At 38.0% G+C, this 24309-nt stretch overlaps 1 protein-coding gene across 8 annotated transcripts in view; it reads left to right on the forward strand.

Moving 5' to 3' along the window:
- Positions 1-24309, forward strand: part of RPRD1A (regulation of nuclear pre-mRNA domain containing 1A) — a 68737-nt gene that overhangs the window by 10648 nt on the left and 33780 nt on the right. For all 8 annotated transcript variants that reach the window (XR_009492657.1, XR_009492658.1, XR_009492659.1 and 5 more), the window contains exons 2-5: positions 18316-18445; positions 21247-21353; positions 21433-21530; positions 24144-24270. Coding sequence is in view for 5 of the 8 variants with exons in the window: in XM_010818676.4 (XP_010816978.1) it covers positions 18316-18445; positions 21247-21353; positions 21433-21530; positions 24144-24270 (462 nt within the window). In the remaining 3 variants the exon portion in view is untranslated. The remainder of the gene's footprint in view (positions 1-18315; positions 18446-21246; positions 21354-21432; positions 21531-24143; positions 24271-24309) is intronic.

Genomic DNA, 24309 nt, shown 5'->3' on the forward strand with positions numbered 1-24309 from the left:
TGAGCGTATTTGTGTGGTTCTCTTTCTGGGTTTTCTGGCCTAGTCCATTGATCCACATGTGTCTCCTTTCACCAGTGCCACAGGTAATCTTTATTACTCTGTTAGCTATATGACAAGTCTTGAAATCGGGTAGATTGATTCCTTGCAGAGTTGTTTTAGCTCTTCTGGTTCTTTTGCCTTTCTCAATGGATTTCAGAATAATCTGGTCTGTATCAATAAAGATTATGTTGCTTAAAGTTTTTGATAAGGGTTGCATTAATCCAGTTTAGGGAGAATTGACACCTTAATTATGTCACTTCTAATCCAGGAATATAGTATATTTCTCCATTTATTTATAATTTTTGATGTTTTCTATAACTGTCAAATAGCTTTCAGTACACAAGTCCTGTGTTTTGTTATATTTACATTTAAATATATTGATTATTTGGAGCAATTTAAAAGGATATTGTATTTTTAATTTTACGTATTTATTGCTAATATATTGAAATACATATTTCACTATGAAAGGCTGTATATTGTCACCCTGCTCATTTAACTTATATGCAGAGTACATCATGCAAAATGCCGGGCTGAATGAAGCTCAAGCTGGAATCAAGATTCCCGGGAGAAATATCAACAACTTCAGATATGCAGATGACACCACCCTTATGGCAGAAAGCGAAGAAGAACTAAACAGCCTCTTGGTGAAAGTGAAAGTGGAGAGCAAAAAAGTTGATTTAAAACTCAACTTTCAAAAAACAATCATCATGGCATCCAGTCCCATCACTTCGTGGCAAATAGATGGGAAAACAGTGGAAACAGTGAGAGACTTTCTTTTTTGGGGCTCCAAAATCACTGCAGATGGTGACTGCAACCATGAAATTAAAAGACGCTTGCTCCTTGGAAGAAAAGCTACAACCATCCTAGACAGCATATTAAAAAGTAGAGACATTTCTTTGCCAACAAAGGTCCATCTTGTCAAGGCTACGGTTTTTCCAGTAGTCATGTATGGATGTGAGAGTTGGACTATAAAGAAAGCTGAGCGCCAAAGAATTGATGCTTTTGAACTGTGGTGTTGGAGAAGACTATTGAGAGTCCCTTGGACTGAAAGGAGAGCCAACCAGTCAAATCCTACAGGAAATCAGTCCTGAATATTCATTGGAAGGACTAATGCTGAAGCTGAAACTCCAATACTTTGGCCACCTGATGTGAAGAACTGTCTCATTGGAAAAAACCCTGGTGCTGGGAAAGATTGAAGGTGGGAGGAGAAGAGGACAACAGAGGATGAGATGGTTGGATAGCATCACTGACTCAATGGACATGAGTTTGAGTAAACTCTGGGAGTTGGTGATGGACAAGGAAGCCTGGTGTGCTGCAGTTCATGGGGTCGATGTGGATGGACCTTGAGGACATAATGCTACATGAAATAAATCAGGGAAAGACTATATGATCTCATATGTTGAATCTTTCTTTCTTTTTTTTTTAAAAAAAGGCCATATACCCAAACTCATAGAAAAAGAAATCAGATTTGTAGTTGCTAAAGGTAGAAGATGGTCAAAAGGTACAAACTAAGTTTTAAGATAAATAGTAGGGATGTAATGTATAAAATGATGACTGTAATTAACATTGCTGTATGCAAAATGGTTGTCTGGGGAAGTCTTACAAATAGCTGTGAAAAGAAGAGAAGAGAAAAGCAAAGGAGAAAAGGAAAGATAGAAGCATCTCAATGCAGAGTTCCAGAGAATAGCAAGGAGAGATAAGAAAGCCCTGCTTGGTGATCAGTGCAAAATAAATAGAGGAAAACAACAGAATGGTAAAGACTAAAGATCTCTTCAAGACATTAGAGATACCAAGGGACATGCAAAGATGGGCTTGGTAAAGGACAGAAATGGTATGGACCTAACAGAAGCAGAGGATATTAAGAAGAGGTGGCAAGAATACACAGAAGAACTGTACAAAAAAGATCTTCGCAACCAAGATAATCACGATGGTGTGATCACTCATCTAGAGCCAGACATCCTGGAATGTGAAGTCAAGTGGGCCTTAGGAAACATCACTACGAACAAAGCTAGTGGAGGTGATGGAATTCCAGTTGAGGTATGCCAAATCCTGAAAGATGATGCTGTGAAAGTGCTGCACTCAATATGCCAGCAAATTTGGAAAACTCAGCAGTGGCCACAGGACTGGAAAAGGTCAGTTTTCATTCCAATCCCAAAGAAAGACAATGCCAAAGAATGCTCAAACTACCGCACAATTGCACTCATCTCACACGCTAGTAAAGTAATGCTCAAAATTCTCCAAGCCAGGCTTCAGCAATGTGTGAACCGTGAACTTCCAGATGTTCAAGCTGGTTTTAGAAAAGGCAGAGGAACCAGAGACCAAATTGCCAACATCCGCTGGATCATGGACAAAGCAAGAGAGTTCCAGAAAAACATCTATTTCTGCTTTCTTGACTATGCCAAAGCCTTTGACTGTGTGGATCACAATAAACTGTGGAAAATTCTTCAAGAGATGGGAATACCAGACCACCTGACCTGCCTCTTGAGAAACCTGTGTGCAGGTCAGGAAGCAACAGTTAGAACTGGACATGGAACAACAGACTGGTTCCAAATAGGAAAAGGAGTACGTCAAGGCTGTATATTGTCACCCTGCTTATTTAACTTATATGCAGAGTACATCATGAGAAACGCTGTGCTGGAAGAAGCACAAGCTGGAATCAAGATTGCTGGGAGAAACATCAATAACCTCAGATATGTGGATGACACCACCCTTATGGCAGAAAGTGAAGAGGAACTAAAAAGCCTCTTGATGAAAGTGAAAGAGGAGAGGGAAAAAGTTGGTTTAAAGTTGAACATTCAGAAAAGTAAGATCATGGCATCTGGTTCCATCACTTCATGGGAAATAGATGGGGAAGCAGTGGAAACAGTATCAGAGTTTATTTTTCTGGGCTCCAAAATCACTGCAGATGGTGACTGCAGCCATGAAATTAAAAGATGCTTACTCCTTGGAAGGAAAGTTATGACCAGATAGCATGTATCTAGTTATGACTAGATAGCATTTTGGTTTTTTGTTTTTTTTTTTTTAGATAGCATTTTGAAAAGCAGAGGCAATACTTTGCCAACAAAGGTCCGTCTAGTCAAGGCTATGGTTTTTCCAGTGGTCATGTATGGATGTGAGAGTTGGACTGTGAAGAAAGCTGAGCGCCGAAGAATTGATGCTTTTGAACTGTGGTGTTGGAGAAGACTCTTGAGAGTTCCTTCGACTGCAAGGAGATCCAACCAGTCCATTCTAAAGGAGATCAGTCCTGTGTTCATTGGAAGGACTGATGCTAAAGCTGAAACTCCAATACTTGGGCCACCTCATGCGAAGAGTTGACTCATTGGGAAAGACTCTGATGCTGGGAGGGATTGGGGGCAGGAGGAGAAGAGGACGACAGAGGATGAGATGGCTGGATGGCATCACCGACTCTATGGACATGGGTTTGGGTGAACTCCGGGAGTTGGTGATGGACAGGGAGGCCTGGTGTGCTGCGATTGATGGGATCGCAAAGAGTCGGACACGACTGAGCGACTGAACTGAACTGACTGATGGTGACTCAGGTGGTAAAGCATCCGCCTGCAATGTGGGAGACCCAGGTTTGATCCCTGGGTTGGAAGATTTCCTGGAGAAGGGAATGGCTACCCACTCCAGTATTCTGGCCTGGAGAATTCCACGGACAGAGGAGCTGGCAATCTACAGTCCATGGGGTGGCAAAGAGTCGGACACGACTGAGTGACTAACAGTTTAGTATGGTATATATGACAGTGTTAAGAAAGTAAAGCCCAAGAGGTCTCATCAGAAGGAGAAAAAAAGTTTGTTTTAGTTTTTTTTTTTTTTCTCTTTTTGCATTTATATGAGATGACAGATTTTAACTTAACTGTGGTAGTCAGTTCACGGTATATGTAAGCCATTGTGCTGTACTCCTTAAATGATACAGTGCTTTGTGTCAGTTGTATCTCAGAAAACCAGGGTGGGGGAAGCAGCTTTATTTTTTTGTGTCACTTTCATTTATTTCTACTTCTACTTTATTTTATTTCTCCCTATTTCCTTGTTTTAGGAATTTATTTTTATTTTGTTCTTATTGTAGGTTTTAGAGGTGAGAGCTTAGATTATTGGCTTTAGACTTGTTCATCTTTTAATGCAAGCACTAAACTTGCATTTAGTGTTGCAAGTTTCTCTCAATACTGCTTCAGCTTTATTCCGGAAATTCTGAATTTTCAGCATATTTGCATATGCTAGTTGAAGCATTTATATGATGGCTGTCTTAAAATTTTTTATCAATTCTCAAGTCTGTCATCTTTGTATTGACATCTATTGATTGTCTTTTTTTTTCGTTCAGTTTGAGATCTTGATGCTTGGTATGGTGGGTTTTGTGCTTGATCCATAGATTTTTTTTTGTATTATGTTACGAGACTTTGGACCTTATCTAATTCTATTTTAGCGGGGTGTCTCTGACACTACCCCATCAGGGGTGGGAGGTCTTTTTCATCACTGTTGGGTGTGAGTGGGGGTTTTAGCTTCCCGTGAGACTTACCCTGCTACCACAGACATTTAGGGGTGAATGTGTGGGCCCAGTAGTGCTGGGCCATGGTGGAGGTCCTGACTTTGCACTAGTCCTTCTGTGACACCACCCCAGTGAGGACTGCCTCCCTCCTGCTGGGTGGGGGTGAAGCCCAGGCTCTCTACTCTGCTGTCTCTGACACCACTCTGGAGAGGTGTTATGCTCCACATTACAGGCTTTTACTGGCGTGGATGTGAGTGGGGCCACTGATTCTGTTTTCTTTTCCTTTCTGTAGTGTGTTTGGTTGGAGTAGGTAGGTTATTTTCTAGAAGTTTTGTCTTTTTAGGCTGCCCTTTTCCTACTCCTTTGACTAGAGCAAGAAAGCTTTTGTTGGGGGTTTTTATATCTGCACCTGTTAGGACTTCTGGGTTGCTGGCCTTGTCAACTTTGAATCTGAGATATCTGAGGCAAAAATGAAAACTCTGGGAACCTACCTTGTGTTGAACTCCCAAGGTGTCTAGCCAGTCTGCCTTCTTTTTTTTCTCCTGTGTTTGGTTTATTTATGATGTCCAGGATTTGTAGTTTTACTTTGAGGAGGACTAGAAGAACGTAGGAGAAGGCAATGGCACCCCACTCCAGTACTTTTGCCTGGAAAAGCCCATGGACGGAGGAGCCTGGTGGGCTGCAGTCCATGGGGTCGCACAGAGTCGGACACGACTGAGCGACTTCACTTTCACTTTTCACTTTCATGCATTGGAGAAGGAAATGGCAACCCACTCCAGTGTTCTTGCCTGGAGAATCCCAGGGATGGGGAAGCCTGGTGGGCTGCCGTCTCTAGGGTCGCACAGAGTCGGACACGACTGAAGCGACTTAGCAGCAGCAGAAGAACGTATGTCTGCTCTATTTTCTCAGAAGCCGAAGTCTCCTACAAATTGGTCTTTATATTGGAATTAGGACACGTCATTTGTTACTCTGAGACTAGTGTTTTCTACCAATGTTTTCTTGTCTTTGGTATTATAGGGTATTTTCAGGTTTATGTGTTGTGTTAAGTATTTTAATAAGTTTATTTTAATGTAGCTGTATGCCAGGCACTTTTGCTTTTTATTGTTTTAAAGCATGCCTTTATTGTATGTGTTTTAAAATACAATAGTAGGTAAAACTGCTAAGTAAACTTGCTTGCAAAGAGGTCAGTTACCCTCACATTAATCTGTAAGTTCAGAGCAGTCTGTGAGAAATACAGAATTCTGTAAACCTTTGGAAAACATGAATGTGCAGGAAGAGCCATGGCAGTTTTTGTCTTGAGAATTTTGACAGTTTTGACCGGAAAACAGTAATAGAAATAGTATGCCCTTCTCAGTATCCATGGAGACTGTAAAGACATGAAATGAGCCGAGTATGTTATTGGTACAGGAATAATATATATGGAAGACACAGAGTAGAGATTAGTGAGGCCTATTTTATGTGGGCATTTGGCGAATTAGACGCCTGAAATTCATGGGATAAGAGATAGGATGTGCTATGTGCTGAGTTGCTTCATTTGTATCCAGCTCTTTACGACCCTATGACTATAGCCTGCCATCTGTTCATGGGGATTCTCGGGGCAAGAATATTGGAGTAGGTTGCCATGCCCTCCTCCAGAGGATCTTCCTGACCCAGGGATTGAACCTGCATGTCTTAAGTCTCCTGCATTGGCAGGCAGGTTCTTTACCACTAACGTCACCTGGGAAGGCCAAAGAGGATATTAACAAGTAATTCTTAACTTATTCCTAACTTATATCATATATGAAATTAATTCAGTTGAATTACAGATACAGCACTGAATAGATTCAACTATAGAGTCATCTAAGAAAAAATACATATTTATAATTTCTAGTTTTGGATCATGAATAAAGTATAGGCCATGAGTCATATAGGAAATAGATTTGAACACATAAAAGTAAAAATCCCTGAATGCAGAAAATACCAAGTTTCAGTTTTAAGCAACAGGTTCAGAGAAAATATTTGCATTACCTAAAATAGGAAAAAGCTAATATTTATAACATATAAAATGCTCTTGGGAGTTTTGATCATAAAAAGCTCAGTAGAAAAATGGGGAATATGATCTGAATAGGCAATTTACAAAAGAAGGAAAATAAATAAGTTTTAGTAGTATATAGGGAATTACAAATAAAAACACAATCATTTTACTCTGGGGAGATTGGCAGAGATCTTAAATATTAATAGTAGTATGTTGATGATGTAGAGAAATGAACATTTTTATGTGGTAGGAGTTCAAGCAATTGCCCTCCTTGGTGGGCAGCCTGACAATGTCTGTCAAAATTTAAACAACATGCCTTTTAACCTATTACCTCTGCCTGTTAGAATCTATGCTGTAGACATACTTGCTCAGGTTTACAAAGCTAAAAGATATTAAAGATTTGAAACAACATATATATGTCTCATGTGACCACAGTTGAGTCATTCAGTTGTGTCCAACTCTTTGCGACCCCATGGACTGCAGCACGCCACGCTTCCTGTCCATCACCAACTCCCGGAGTCTACTCAAACTTATGTTCATCGTGTCAGTGATGCCATCCAACCATCTTAACCTCTGTTGTCCCCTTCTCCTCCTGCCTTCAATCTTTCCCAGCATCAGGGTCTTTTTAAATGAGTCAGTTCTTCGCATCAGTTGGCTAAAGTATTGGAGTTTCAGCCTCAGCATCAGTCCTTTCAATGAATACCCAGGACTGGTCTCCTTCAGGATGGACTGGTTGGATCTCTTTGCAGTCCAAGGGACTCTCAAGAGTCTTCTCCAACACCACAGTTCAAAAGCATCAACTAAGTAGTTATTAAAAGGAATGAGGCTCCTAAAGAGTTTGGTGACAGATCTGTTTATGAATACAAAAATTCTTTGGATATTAAAGTGTGAAAAAACTGCAAAACATTATGTATAGTGTGATCTTATTGAAGAAAAAAATCCTCTGTGGGTATCTGTGGACATGTGAATGAGTATATGGTATTTGCAAAGGCACAGTTAATGGTGTGGAAAGGATACACTATAATAATGAGCTCATTCATGATAAGGGGGTGGAGATGAAAGGAGATTTCATTTTTTACACTCCAACTTTACTTAGATTTTTAACTGTTTATGATAGACAAAATTATATACAGAAGTAGGAGACAATAAGATTTTGAACTTCAGTGAACCCATCACCCAGCTTCAGCATTATTAATGTTATATCTTTCTAATTTCATCTCCTTAAATCTTCCCTACCCTGATACTTTTTTCCCGTATTTTTTTTTAAAGCAAAACCTAGACTTCAGACCATTTACATATATTTATAGTTGATAAAGTAAGCTTTATGTTAAAATTTTAGTATAATTGTAAGAGCTCTGTCACACCTAACAAAGTTAACTTTGTTGACTTAAAAAAATAAAAAAAATTTTTTTGAACCTAGTTCATGTTCAGTATCCTAGATTCCCTGAAAAATGTCTTTTTGTAGTTAATGTTCAGAACAGAATCCAACAAGGTCCATTTATCATATTTGGTTAATAGGTCTCTTAAATTTGTGTCTCCTCCCCCACACACATTTTTTCATGCAGTTTATTTGTTGAGATTATCAGTTGGACTGTATAATTTCCCTCCTTAGGCATTTGACTGATTCCATCCTTATGGTGTCATTCTCAAAGAATACTTTATTGCCTGTTTTATGCACTTCTTGCTGCACCACATTAAGAGATATCTAATGTCAAGTTTGTTTTCTGTTTAAAAGTGAGATTGATCAGTAGATTTAGTTGTTATCATTGTGGATCTGTTAAAAAGTTCCCTATCACCTTTCACAGGCTTCCCAGATGGGGCAGTGGTAAAGAATCCACCTGCCAGTGCAGGAGACTCAGGAGATGTGGATTCGATCTCTGGGTCGGAAAGATCCCCTGGAGGAAGAAATGGCAACCCACTCCAGTATTCATCCCATGGACAGAGGAGCCTGGCGGGCTATAGTCCTTGGGACCGCAAAGCTCAAACGTGACTGGGCGCACGCACACATGCACCATCACCTTTCACCAAGTGCTTTGAGCAGCTTGTGATGGTAGTTGGTTAGACTTTCTATCAGGAGTTGCAAAATTATGGATTTTTAATTATTTCATTCTTTCTGTGTTTATTATCCAGAGTTCTTTTCTAACAGTGGTTCTCAAAAACATGGGCCTCTGCAGAATCAGTATCACCTGAGTATTTGTTGAAAATGCAAATTCTTGGGTCCTGTCCCAGATCTATCTCAGAAACTGTGTCAGTAGGAACCCAGTTATCTGCGTATTAACAGGCCCTCTAAGTGATTCTGAGCATGCTGAAATTTGAGCATTTGTGTATAAGAACTTCCCTTCATCAACCATTGACTCTGGAATACAGTTCACACAGGAAGAAGAGGCTAAATGGCTCATTTCCCCCCCTTTGTCAACTGAATAGCAACCACTTTTTTAAGTATTTTTTATGAACTTACAGATTTTTAGATGATTATGTTTCAGACCATTGAGTCATCTTTTTGATATTCTTCGGTCAATGGCCGTATCCTGGAGTGTTGCCTATGTCCTTTGGATACAACTCTGGTAGGTTTTAAAATAGGTTTCTTGCCAGGAGCCGGCATATTGCATATTGAGTGCATATTGCATATTGAGTGCATATTGCATATTGAGTGCAGCACTTTCCACAGCATCATCTTTCAGGATCTGGAATAGCTCAATTGGAATTCTATCTCTGCCAGGAGCCAGCGTGAGGAACTCCGCCCATGACAAAGGTCATACGCAAAGGCAGGTTCGAGCTTCAGGAGTCCCCCTGGAAATTCTCGAGCATCTACCCCCAAAACCAGAGTCTGCCTACTTTCTGCTTTGTGCTTTCACCTACACCTCTGACTTTACGGGGGGCTATCCCCCACTACCTTTCTCTGAAAAAAGAGTTAGCTTACAGTTCCAGTTAATACTTCCTGGGTGTGACAGTGTTTAACCTACAAACTCCTTTGGAAATCCTCTGGCCTGCCTGAATAGGTTTTTCCGGCCACATGTGATTGCTCAGAGCCTCCCAACTGTGAGAGGCAGGAGATGTTCTAAACTGTCTAAACACAGATTCTTTTGAGCAGTTAAAAGATTGATTAGAAATTGTATTGGTGAAGGGTTTTTCACTTGTTGGGCCAATGTTTGCTGCTAAGTTTCCATATCCCTTACCTGCTGTGTCCCTGGCAGTGTATTGATTAATATAATTGGTGTAAGTAGTAGCTTTAATGTTTGTAACCTGGGACCCTTGAGTTAATTCTTTTTCTTGTTATAGCCCACCACACCTTTGCTCTATAGGAATGCAGCTTTATCTAATGCTTTTGGAGGGTGGCTCCTGACCAATCACCTTTAGAGAAAAATAAGTTTTCTGAAGAAAGCGTCTTAAAATGTTAACAGGCCTCCGGGCCAGAAGATGATGCAAATCACCTAAGCTTTTGCATATGATAAGTTTGCAGGAAGAAAGCCTGGCTTGCTGCATGACTCTACCCCTTCCCCCATTATCCTCTGTGCATAACTTAAGGTATAAAAACTACTTTGGAAAATAAAGTGCGGGCCTTGTTCACCGAAACTTGGTCTCACCATGTCGTTCTTTCTCTTACCTTCTGGCTGAATTATTCAGCCTCTTTTCTCCACTGAATTTCCTCACTGAGCTATCCTTATTTCAGCCTCTTTTCTCCACTGAATTTCCTCACTGAGCTATCCTCATTCTATTACTCTTTATATCTTTGATAAATATTTAAATAAATAGGTCACCTATGCCGTCTCTCCTTCGAATAGCCTGGATCAGCCAGGGCTGGACTCCGGCAGGTGGCGCCCGCCTGGCTTGCTGCAGTTTCTTACTTTTATCATGACAAGATGTTACAGGCTCATCTTATGTAGTTCCTGCTTTGGTTAATAAAACACTATTTAGGGATTGTAGTAGGTGTTGATTGATTTTAGTGCATTTTTCTGAGTGCATTTAATTACTTCAACACTTATTTCATTGGTAAATGGGGATAATTACTCTGTAGGGTTGTTTTGAAGATTAAGAGAGATATGTAATTAACTTTTAGAATAGTGCCTAGGTCTTAAGAAACTTAGTATTATTTTAAAGATATTATTTTTAGTAGACCAAAAAAGTTGTAGTTTCAGTTCCACTCTATATGCATAATGTGAACAGTGTGACATGTATTCTTTAGATCTTTTCCATTTTGCATTGTCTTTTGTAGTGGTACAGTGGTCTTGGGTGAAGTTTGTGCTTTGGAAGAGCAGCAAGTCCACACTGCTCAGGAGCCCTTTTCAGTATGTGGCTCACGTGCATCACTTAATATATAGCTCAAGTGTTTCCCTGTTATGACAATTCTATTTTGGTAATTCTGAATCCCCTTTAGATTCTTGATCTTCCCCCAAAGTAAAGCTATCTACTGTGTGTGTGGATATGTTTAATTCAATAATATGTCTTAGATCTCTTTCTATATTTGTATATAAATCTATTTCAGTTTTTAATAGCTATAGACTATGGATTATATGAATATATCATGATTTATCTAATTCTGTCTTTTGTGTTGTTTCGTGAATATCCTTCATGGTTTTTTGTGCATTTATGAGAAGATACCACAAGATAAAGTCCTAAAAGGGAAATTTGCAGGGTGAAGGGATTTATGCATTTACATTTTTCATAGGTATTGCCAAATTATTTTTGTAAAAATTCACACTAATTTAAATTTTAATCATGTTTGAAGGTATTTAAAGAGGATAATCTTAACTCATAATCTTGCCAACTTTAGTGTCAGACTTTTGTCTTGATGGCTTTAATTGATTAACATTTATAGTTCTTTGACCTTCCCATTCACACTGTGCTTATTTTTCTGTGGGGTTATGATTTGCAGGAACTCTAGAATGGAGGAAGGGGGAAAGGAAAATATTTGAAGTGAATACATTGAAAATAAAGAGTAGCTGTATCTGTAAGAAAGTTCTTCTTTTCATAATGTGAATTTGAAGTTGAGGTTTCTGAGAATAGTGTAATTGCATTCCCCTTTCAGCTGGGTGAGGTTAAGACCAGAAGCTAAGTTAGTAGAACAAATAATTACAGACATAAAGGTTTAGCCTAAAATTTATTGATTTAGTGAATGTTGAGTAAATTATGACTTAGCTGCTGGACTTGATTCCATAGATTGGTGGATGAGCCTGACAATTGTTACTTTTGATGGAATTAGTTGGGAAGCACAAGATTAAATAAAAACAGTTAAATGGTTGGAATAAATGCTCCATAGGAAAAGTATGAGGTGGCATGAGAGCATATCAGGACTGCCTCACCAGTGTGTGGTGGGTGGTCAGAGAAAAACCAGAGGAACCCGTTTCACTGAGGTCTAAAGCAGGAGTAGGAGTCCAGGAAGTTCGGGCTTGAAGAAGGAATAGTGTTGAGGTGGAGTTAGATCTTTCTGGGCCTTTGGTTGTGTTAAGGATTTAAAATGTATGTGGAGAACAATAGAAAATCTTGGGAAGGATTTTAAGCAAGGGATGGGCTATCAAAAGTCTGAAGCATCCTGACAGTGATACAGGAATACGCCGGCGCTATCCATTTTTCACCCACGTCACCTGTTAAGAAGCAGCTGTCTGTGTCTGACTGAACTCTTTGTCCCATCTGGGATAGATAGAATCCATTCAAGAATCACCTACTGGTTTTGCATTTTCTGTGGCAAAGAATATTACTAAGTAGCTTCTGCCTTATAACCACCTAGCCATCCATATGAACATGTTTTCTGGTCTGTGAATCAGTTTATCTCGTAAATAAGTGAGGCTGTCCAACAATTAGTACATCTTTAGTAGATTTTTGTTTCAAGATAATGGGTTTTCTCATTTCCTTCTGTAAGAATTGCACTGATACTCATTATTTTGTGTGTATATGTATACATGCATGTGTATGTAATATTTTTTTATTATTTTTTTTTGCTGCTTCTCTATATAGAAGACGTCTCTTAGAAAGAAAATTCTTAACGTTTATAGATAAAAAAATGTTTTTAGCTAATTATTGTATTTATCAGCATTATCATCTACTGTGGTTGTAAATTTCAGTCTCCATAAAACAGTGATTAAATTAGATTATAATATTCTGTATGATATCAAAGCAAGTAGGCATGTGGTCTGAACAGTGTAAGAAAATAAGTAATGATCTTACCATTACCTTGCTGATTATGAAGAAGTAAAACTAGATTTTGAATTCATTATGAATTAGACTAGATGTCATTTCTGTAATCCTTTGAATAGGTTTGTTTCTTTTTCTTAATTTAATAGCCTGGTCTCATCTTTTTGAAGCTTTGTAACTGATCTTTTTTTTGAATTGTTTGTGGGGTTTTTTTTTTATGATTTTTAAAATTTATTTTTGTCAGCTGTGCTGGGTCTTCATTGCCATGCAGGCTTTTCTCTAGTTGCAGAAAGCAGGGGCTACTCTGTAGTTGCTGTGCTTGGACTTCTCATTGTGGTGGCTTCTCTTGTTGCAGAGCATGGGTTCCCCGGTAAGTGCTTCAGTGGTTGCAGCACTTGGGTCCAGGAGTAGTTGTGGCTCCCAGGCTCGTAGCTGTGGTGCTTGGGCTTAGTTGCTTTGAGGCTTGTGGGGTCTTCCTGGATCAGGGATCAAATCTGTGTCTCCTGCTTTGACAGGCACATTCTTTACCACTGAGCCACCAGGAAAGCCCTCTTTGTGAATTACTCTGTAACTATTTCTTACTTGTGTGATGAACTGAACTTGCTTTGCCCTTTTTTGAGGTGTATGGCACCCCACTCCAGTACTCTGGCCTGGAAAATCCCATGGATGGAGGAGCCTGGAAGGCTGCAGTCCATGGGGTCGCTGAGGGTCGGATACGACTGAGTGACTTCACTTTCACTTTTCACTTTCATGCATTGGAGAAGGAAATGGCAACCCACTCCAGTGTTCTTGCCTGAAGAATCCCAGGGACGGGGGAGCCTGGTGGGCTGCCGTCTATGGGGTCGCACAGAGTCGGACACGACTGAAGTGACTTAGCAGCAGCAGCTCAACTTTTTAGGTAATACTATGTTTTCACAGATTAGCTCTCAGAATTTAATTATTATTTGTTTTGATGTACCTGTTCATATACAAGGGCCCTGGACAAAGGGCTGTGCTTAGTACCTGTGTATGTGCGCACACATGCTCAGTCACATCCAACTCTCTGCACCCCATAGACTGTAGCCCACCAGGCTCCTCTCTCCTTGGGATTTTACAAGTAGGAATACTGGACTGGGTTGCCATTTCCTTCTCCAAGGGATCTTTCTGACCTAGTGATCAAACACATGTCTCCTGCATCTCCATGAATTCTTTTCCACTGTGCCACCTGCATCATGGCGAATGCCAGGCTGGATGAAGCACAAGCTGGAATCAAGATTGCCGGGATAAATATCAATAACCTCAGATATGCAGATAATACCACCCTTATAGCAGAAAGCAAAGAAGAACTAAAGAGTCTTGATAAAAGTGAAAGAGGAGAGTCAAAAAGTTGACTTAAAACTCAACATTCAAAAAACTTAACATCATGACATCCGGTCCCATCACTTTATGGCAAATAGATGTGGAAACAATGGAAACAGTGAGAGATTTTTTTTGGGCTCCAAAAATCACTGCAGAAGTGACTGCAGCCATGAAATTAAAAGACTCTTGCTCCTTGGAAGAAAGGCTATGACCAACCTAGACAGCATATTAAAAAGCAGAGACGTTACTTTGCCAACAAAGGTCCATCTAGTCAAAGCTACAGTTTTTCCAGTAGTCATGTATGGATGTGAGAGTTGGACTATAAAGAAAGCTGAGCACCAAAGAATTGATGCTTTTGAACTGTGGTGTTGGAGAAGACTCTTGAGAGTCCCTTGGACTGCAAGGAGATCCAACCAGGCCATCCTAGAGGAAATCAGTCCTGAATATTCATTGGAAGGACTAATGCTGAAGCTGAAACTCCAATACTTTGGCCACCTGATGCAAAGAACTGACTTATTTGAAAAGACCCTGATGCTAGGAAAGATTGAAGGCAGGAGGAGAAGGGGACGATAGAGGATGAGATGGTTGGATGGCATCACTGACTCGATGGACATGAGTTTGGGCAAACTGCGGGAGTTGGTGATGGACAGGGCAACCTGGCATGCTACAGTCCATGGGATTGCAAAGAGTCAGACCCGACAGAGCAACTGAACTGAACTGTGCCACCTAGGAAGCTTTATGCTTAGTACCTACAGGAGCTTAAAATTTTGTTTGGTGAGGTGAGATATAAGAAAATGATTTCTCACAATATGTTGACTGGTCCTTATTTGGCTTATGCTTCACTGGTACAAACATAGTAGGGCACACACAGACTAAGTGAAGTGAGGTGAAAGTCACTCAGTCAGATCCAACTCTTTGCCACCCCATGGACTATACAGTCCCTGGATTTCTCCAGGCCGGAATACTGGAGTGGGTAGACTAACTGCGATATAATACTGAGTTTATGGTTGCTGTCAGTGTTGGTATCATGTATCAGTGGAGAGAGAATTTAAAAAAAAGAACTCACGTAGTCACATGACCTATCTTGTGCCAGTTTTTATGTTGCAAAGTCCTGATTGAACACGAAAGATTATTTTTGGTCTAAACTCAGCATGGCACACAGCAAATATTAAATAAACATGAGTTAAACTGAATGGAAGATTGGGAAAATTGGTGTCTTTACAGGGAGCCCTATGAACAGTAAAAACATAGGAATTGATTAGGTCAGACCCATTATTTAGCCTTATATTCTGTTGCCAATAGAGTTGTTTCTTTAAGAAATTATGAAATGGCTTGTTTGCCCTGTTGTTAGCTTTGTGTGTTTTAGAAACAATTTATGGATCTGTTATTTACAATTTATAAAAAAATTCATTTGGAAATAGTGTGATTTCTTCTGGAATTGCTTATTGTAAGCATGTAATTTGTTCCATTAGTTTATTATTTGTTCTACATGAAGTTTTAAATGGCAGTACATTTTTTCCCCCTGAAAATTTGGAGAAGGGTATAATTTATGGCAGTTTCTAGGTAGTTCTCATATTTTGGTGTGGTTTCCACCAGGGAAAAAATGAAAATAATGTCTTGGTATTTGGACCCCATACTATAAAGTTGTGCTCCTGGTACAGAGTTCATCCTTTGGAATATACTGGAAAATGTATGTTGAAATCTTGTAAATTTTTTCTTTAGTGTACACTGCAGAAAATGATTCTGAATTATTTTCAAGAGATTAATCACTCACAAATTTTAAAAATTATAAAATATATACTTGAAAATTTTTGTGGTAAAATAAACATAAGATTGAACACTTTAATCATTTTTAAGTGTGAAGTTTTAGTGGTATTAAGTATATTTATACTGTTGTGCAACTGTCATTAACATACATCTCTAGAACTCTTTTCGTCTTATAAAACTGGAACTCTATCCCCATTAAACAGTAATTCTCTGTATCTTCCTCTTCTTAGCCCCTGACAGCCCCCGTTCTACTTTGTCTATGAATTTGATTATTCTAAGTACCTGATATATAAGTACCTGATATAAATGCAGTCATACAGTGTATGTCTTTTTGTGGCAGGCTTGTTTACTTAACATAACGTGCTCTGTGTGTGCTTAGTCGCTCAGTCACGTCTGACTCTTTGTGACCCCATGGACTGTAGCCCGCCAGGCTCCACTGTCCATGGGGATTCTCCAGGCAAGAATACTGGAGTGGGTTGCCATGCCCTCCTCCAGGGGATTGTCCCATCTCAGGGATGGAACCCAGGTCTCACTCACTGCAGGTGTATTCTTTACTGTCTGAGCATTGTAGCTCGTGTCAGAATGTTCTTTCTTTTTCAGACCGAGTAGTAGTCTATTCGTATTTATATACCACATTTTGCTTACCCATTCCTCTCTTGACAGACACTTGGATTATTTCACCTTTTAGCTGTTGTGAATAATACTGTTAACATTCTGAAACATTTTGGTTGAGTTGCTGTTAAATCTTCTCAAAAAGTCATACCCACTTTCATTTATGACAGGAGGCATAGTCCAGTTGTTAATGTTAAGAGGAAATGCTTTGGAGTTGGACTTTTAGAATTCAAATCATGACTGATCTCTTCCTGGCTGTTTTACTGCGGGCAGATAACCTTTTTGATGTCTATTTTTGTTCAACTGCCAAATGCAAATAATAATGATACTTTACATTATTTGGGTTAAATTAGGTTTTATATATATATTAAGGTGCTAAAAACAAATTTGAGTATTTAAATTCTTTTTGATGTCAAGATTGCAAATACTTGGATTAATACTTTTAATATTTAGATTAAATAAGGCCTTTTGTTTGTGTGAGGTTTTCTGTGGGCAAAGGTTAGGATTTTTTTTGTTTTTTTTTTAACGATAAGGTTGAATACTGGAAATTTACTATTATAATCTTCATAGGAAAGGGTCTTGGTATCTAATCAGTTGTCCTCTATGGTTTAGCTGACCAGACAAGAGCCAGAAGTATTAGAAGTTGGTCTCTGTTATTACCATGTCTCCCTTTATCTTTATTCTGTGCCAGCAACTTTCAAAAGCCCAGTAATTGGTAGACTGCAGTCAATGGGCACTACAGGTTTGTAAGGTCTGATCAGTGGTGACTCAATATTTTACAGTCTCTAAAAGAAAAATGTGAACTCAAAAGTGGCTTAAATTTTATATTAAATACTCATATCTTGAGGACTAAATGCTATCTGGCCAAATATTTGCCTTAAATCCAATAAACTGGCCCACATGAATAGTACACTGGATTATCAGTCCTTAGAGTAAGTCCCCTACACCAGCGTAATGTGGATGTCACAAAGTATGCTGTTCGTGAATATAATTGTACAACTTTGAATGATTCTAATTCTAGTAAAATACTACTGTGAAAATAGTATAAGAGGTTGTGTTCAATTAGTTTTTCCACATATATATATATATGAATTTTAAGTCATATTCAGTACTTTTATGCCACTTAACATTTAATCAGTAAAAATGTATTCTGGTTATCGTACCCACAGAATATTGTGAGTAGGGGCGTATTTTTGTCAAGATAAATCAGTTATTTAAGGCCATGTAATCCAAAATGGGAGGACATCTAAACTTTGTCTACTTGGTTTCTCTAACATTTACTCTGTTAGCTTGACAAATATTTATTTCGTAAGTGAAAAAATCTGTAATTGATCGAAGTAATGCCTCTTTCAACCTGGCTTACATTTTGTTCTCTTTTGTTTCATGGTAACTTAATGATTGATTTTTAAATCAGTATATGTATTGTCAATAAAATAGTCATAAGTTCAGTTAAGATTTAAGGTACCATTTTAATAACATGACCAATCACCATCTTATTTTAAGTGGCTGTATTTCATGTAGTGTTTAATAGCTTTAATAAAATTTGGTACAGAATAGTCACAGAAATACATTTTTACACAGATGTGATGATTTCCATGTATAAAACTTAATTTGTAACTAATGATAAGATAACCAATCAAAGATAAATGGTTTAGATGACTTAGTAAAACTGTAAGGAAATATTGGCTACCTCTGCCTCATGAGTTCTCTTTTTTCTCTTATGTGAGTGATCTTCAGAAACAATAGAGTAGTTATCCCTTAAAGAATATTGACTTGCTGAATTTAGCAATGAGAAGCTAGGGTTGAACCTAATATACAAAGGCTAGTAAGTTTGTTGTAGTTCTCAAACTGCTTAATTTCAGTTATTGAGAAAATTTGTCTCAGTTAAGTTGAGGGTATTTTAATTAGTTTGTTTGTTTTTTTTTTTTTCCAGCCAAACCGAACAGGAAGCTTACTTTTCTCTACCTAGCTAATGATGTCATTCAGAACAGCAAAAGGAAGGGGCCAGAGTTTACAAAAGATTTTGCACCAGTTATAGTGGAGGCTTTTAAGCATGTTTCAAGGTATGATAATTGTTTTGGGTACTAGGTAATCTGTTGTAAATGTCTAATATGTCCTTTTGCTAAAACTTATCTTAAGACATTAAAATAAAAAAATAAGTTGTATTTCTTTGAAGTTTTCATTTGAGAAGACTTACCAGTGATGGCATTTATAAATGTGTTAAATACCTGTGTGAAGGAAAAGGTTTTGCTTAGGTGGGCATTTGGAGTTCACCTGTTTCTTTAGTGACCAAAAGCAACTGCCATATTGAAATGAAGTTTATTAAGAGTGAGTAAGTGTGTTGAATTGAAAATTTGTGTGCTTATAATGATCAATCTTCCAACTAGTATTTCTGGAAAAACTTACCCCTTTCTGTCGTATTGCATATAATGATTTTAATGTTTTCTGGTGTGTGGGTATATGTCACAACATTTTTAAATGCTTTGTTAATACAGAATATTTAAAATAATCACAAGCCTGTTGAAAATTTTGCTATAGAAAAATTCTGAAGGTAGAAGTCTGTGCATTTAAAATGCTTATTTCCAAATATTATATGTAGATATTTGGTAGATTACTGGGTAAACATTGGGGTAGGCAATTACATCAGTCTAATTTGTAGAATTCAGTGGTGAATGATGATCTGTGTTGAATGAATGATTTAAGAATGAAAATATACTCACCACATGCCCTAAAGTTTAGTCACAGTAGATTTTTTTTTTTTTTTTAAGAATTACAGAGTGTGAAACACTGCTGTATGTTGCTTTCTTAAATTAATATTATTTATCCTTCAATTTAGATACTGTCTATTACCATCTTTTCAGGTGCTGGTGTTTCTTAGAATTTAGTCCAAGGCCTCCTGGTGTCATATTCTTTACTAGCCCTCTGGGTGATTTCGTACATTTCATATATTTAGTTATTATCCACACCCTAATAGCTAATAATCTTTGTTCCAGTCCAGTGTTTTTCCTTTTATTCTTGTAGGTATATCCAGTTGCCTGTTGATTTCTAGTTGTATGCTTCCACACATCTGAGACTTAACTGTGTCTCTTAGTGAATTCACAATATCCTTCCTCCCTGTCAAACTTGATCCTTCTCTACGTTCACTTTCTTGATGAATGGCAACTTCATCTATCCTGATGCCCCTGTGAAAAATTAGGTTTATTGGGAACTCTCTGTGATACCGTGATTTATAATGTATCACACTGTCCTTTCTCCTTCACTCGCTTTATCCCATATAGTACATATAGTTCTCTTGGTTCTTAGGCTTCCTGTCATTCCAGTTACCATAATGTCATTTCTGTATAATTGCAGTAGCCTCCAGTGTTGTTTAATCCATCTAGGAAACTGTAGCCATAGTTGTAGAATGGACTATAACAGTCTTTTGTCTTTGAGTGGTTCTCGTTTCTCTAGAGGTCAGGTCTGAAGTCCTGAGTAAGCCTTCAGGTGTTCCTTCCCTGGCCCAGTCTACTTCTTCAGACTTGCTCACATTTCTCCTCTTCCTCCCTGCCGCCTCCCCACACACTGTAGTTTATGTAGTTTAAGTTAACTAAACTTTTAGTTATCTCTGGCTTGGGCTTTTTTTATTTATTGCCTTTTCCTAATATTCCATAAAATATTTATTGACCATCTACTTTGTGCTGGTCAGTGAGGATACAATAGTGAAGGAACTATAAAGTTCTGTTCTATTGGAGCTTAAATTTCAGTGGATAACAGAATAATACAACTGAATATATCTAACAATGTCAAAAAAAAGAGAGATAAGTACTACGAAGAAACATAAAGCAGGGAAGAAGCTCGAGAGTGTGATGACACTTATTTCATGAGGTAAGGATTGACAGTTTGGGGGAACAGAGACTGAAGGGAGGGATGAAAGGGGCCATTTGACTAGCAGGAAAGGATCCTGGGTAGAGAAAACTCGAGGCAGACACAGTGAGACAGCCATGTGCTGGGCATATTTGAGGATCAGCAAGATTTGTATTTAGGAAATGTGGTCTAAGAGGTAGCCAGGAAATAGAACATGCCCAGTTTGTGGCCCAGGGTAAACAAAGTCTTTGCTTTTTTCCTTGGTATAATTAGTGGTTCTTAGAGGACTGAGAGCAGTATGAAATGATTTACCTTAGTAGAGAATAGGATGAAGGAGTAGAGCCTGGGAAACCAATGAAAAGGCTGTTACAAAAATCCAGTCAAGAGATCATAGTGGTTCAGTCTCCAGTGGGAGTGGTGAAGGTGCTGGGAAGTGGTTGGGAGTACGCTGTTTCCCACTTCTGTGTGTCCAGTCTTCAGAATTCAGAATAAATATATCATTTTTTCAAATACTCTTCCTCCCATGCCTTTCCTTATCTCTCTTGAATTGGGCCATGTCTCTGTTAAACCCATCTTTAACGCTCTGTTCTCTTTTGTGGCTCTTACAAATAACAGCTGCCGTAAAGCTCCATTTGTATCTCCATTGTCAGAGATCATACATTGATCAGTAAATATTTATTAAATAAGCCTCAAAATCACCTATTGGCAGTCTTCTTAGCTTTATGTTCAGCCCCCGTTAAGTTAGAGATACTTTCTTGATAACCCCTTGTCACCAGTACTAGCACTTTCGTCATTCTTTTTTAATTTTTTGCTCAGTAGTATGTCTCTGAGTTCTTTAAGGGAAGCAGAGAGTATGTCTGTCTTGGTCACTTCACCCTTGAACTGCTGGTCACATAGTGAAACTTAGTAAACATTTGGGCAGCTTTTTTCAGGGAATGGGTGACCATTGTATTTAAAATCACCATTATCTTTGCAATGGCAACTGTGCATTTTACTGTTAATGTTTTTATCTTCTCCTTAGTGAAACTGATGAAAGTTGTAAGAAGCACCTTGGAAGAGTGCTATCTATTTGGGAAGAAAGGTCTGTTTATGAAAATGATGTATTAGAACAACTTAAGCAAGCTCTTTGTAAGTATATAATCTTTTATCATTCTCTCTTCATTGAAATGTGTTCTCTCATTAAAAGTTAAATGTTCTTTCATCTCAGATGGTGACAAGAAGCCTAGGAAGCGAACATATGAGCAGATAAAGGTGGATGAGAATGAAAACTGTTCCTCTCTAGGATCTCCAAGTGAACCACCACAGGTAGCAGTTTTTCTCTGTTGAGGGAGTTATATTTCTAGTATTTCATGTAGCCATCAAGCTTTACTAATTTTGCTATTTTATTTCTGTAAATTGACTTATAATTCTGGGTACAGGAAACAAGCTATGTGAATAAGTCTTATTTTCTGATTAACCACTTATGTTTAATGTGTGTTGTATATTAGGCAATTATATTTCACATAAAAAGTATTTGATTGCTAGGTATAATTAGATCTGGTGAGATATCCACCATTTCAACAGTTTTTTTTTTTTTTTTAATAAAATGTAAGACTATTTTAATGTTAAGTATGCTAAAAATTCCATGCATAGAGATAAACAATCTTTTTAAGTATTATTGCTTTTAAATGTGTAAAAATGCATGTTAGAGTTAACAAGTATGTATTCATATAGTTTTGTGTAACCATATGGAACCATGTAGTTCCGTGGTAAAATCAGATGAATTAGAATCATTATCTTAATACTCCATGTCCTCCCAGATTGGTACAGTATAGCATTTTCTAACCATCAGATGATTCCAAAAAGACATTTTTACCTTAATTATGTGGGCATTGAGTCTTAAAGCTTCCTCCTTCTATGTTTCAAACATATAGGAGGGACAGATAGAATTTTAAAGGAGAAAATGAAGACATAGCCATACTCTTAAAACAAGGTAAATATCTTCATGGGCTACAAATGGTACAGAAACGTAACTCAGTATGTGAGCCAGAATGTGGTTCCTGCTGAGCTTTTGAAGCAGATGTGGTTTGCAGGAATTAGTACCCTGTAGAGTAATAAGAGGAGAAGGCAATGGCAACCCACTCCAGTACTCTTGCCTGGAAAATCCCATGGACGGAGGAGCCTGGTGGGCTGCAGTCCATGGGATCGCTAAGAGTCGGACACGACTGAGCGACTTCACTTGCACTTTTCACTTTCATGCATTGGAGGAGGAAATGGCAACCCACTCCAATATTCTTGCCTGGAGAATCCCAGGGACAGAGGAGCCTGGTGGGCTGCCATCTATGGGGTTGCACAGAGTCCGACACGACTGAAGTGACTTGGCAGTAGCAGCAGCAGAGTAATAAAAACTTGAGTGCTCCATGGACTTGGAGACCTGGACTGAAACTCACTCCAAGAACAGTATTTTATTCCAGTTTTAATTAAAGGGTCTGACCCTTTCCGGTTCTCCCTGATGAAAGAGTAACCTAAGTTGTACTTCTAGGAGTTTCTGACGTGACTCTTCCCTAGTGCTTGTTGTATACAGTGCAATTGCTTTTGGCTTTATAATGACCATTTTCTGGTTAGTTGTATTGCTTAATTCTCAATGGTTCAGAATGGCAAAGATTTCTCTTTATAGGATCTAATCATTTCCTTCTCCTCTGTCAGGAAGTCCTAGGCTAATGTTGTTTCCGTTTGCTTTCTTCATGTAGGAGTGTGAAGGTGTAATGAGAGTAGTTTGTAATTAAAGCACGCATACATTGTCAAAACCATAAAGCCAGGTTTCTTCTTAGAAATCCAGAAAATTTTAGAACTTGCTAAATCTGATTAAAAAATAATAATGATGTAAGTTATTTGGGGCATCATGAGAAACAAGCTTCCTTGTCATGTCATTGCTCTTAAGCTCACTTTCATTGTAGTGGGGAAATATAACAGAATACTTTTTTTTTTAATATTTGGATTTTAAAAACAGTAGTGAGTTAAAAGCACACTGGGGATGGTATATTTCTTACTAGGTTCCATTAATTCTAATCATGTTTGATTATTTGCTGTATGCTAGACCCCAGTAATAACTTTTTGTAAGGGGATAGCTTAAAGAAAAATTCGAAACTGGCTGTCAGTGTCATCTAAATATATACAGAGTTGATAATATCCTACACTTTTCATATATGTGTATAATTTCTTAGTGTTCCAGAATCTAGGCTTAGAGATGAAAAAAAGAAAAAACGTAAAAGGATGTAGATGGGAATGGAGACTAGGAAAAAGAAAATTTACTCAATTTTCTTTGGAATAATTTTAGGGATGTTATGAATTATGAAATATCAGCAAAGACTTGCCCATCCCTCCTAATTATAGCTGGTATGAAAACAGTGCAACGAAAATATTGATGTTAAATGCTGATTAAGCATTATATAAATATAAGTCACCAGACATATGGAACTTTGTAATATTTTAATGATCTTAGTAACAAACCATAGAATAATTGAAGATATCATATGTGAACATATATATTCCAAAAGTGCATTTCTCTTATGCTTTAATTACTTCATTGGGAGATGGAATTTGGGGGGCTCTTCTGTGTTATGATAGATGATGATTTGTATTTTCCACCCCCCTATATCTAATTTAATACTAGAAATTCTTATGTATTAATGTATTAATTAATTAATCTATGTATTAGTATAATGATAATACAATGAATATGTCATTCATAAAACTTGTATTCTCCAGGTTGAAGTTATAGCCTGCCTTCCGTCTTACCACTGTATATATTTGGCTTACAAATGAATCACATCATTTTAATAGTCAAATAGTCAGATTAAGGAATATGAATGAATTTTAAGTCTTTTATATTTGTTTAAGCTTTGCTAATTTTGGTTCTAAAGTTGTATAACTTTTTAGACTCTAGATCTCGTTAGAGCATTGCAAGATCTAGAAAATGCAGCTTCTGGTGATGCAGCAGTTCATCAAAGGATAGCTTCTTTGCCTGTTGAAGTTCAAGAAGTATCCCTTCTAGATAAAATAACAGGTAAGAAGAGCAAGTCAGATCTGAACTTTTCAGGGGGGT

Source organism: Bos taurus, chromosome 24 (assembly GCF_002263795.3).
Source record: "Bos taurus isolate L1 Dominette 01449 registration number 42190680 breed Hereford chromosome 24, ARS-UCD2.0, whole genome shotgun sequence".
NCBI lineage: Eukaryota > Metazoa > Chordata > Mammalia > Artiodactyla > Bovidae > Bos > Bos taurus.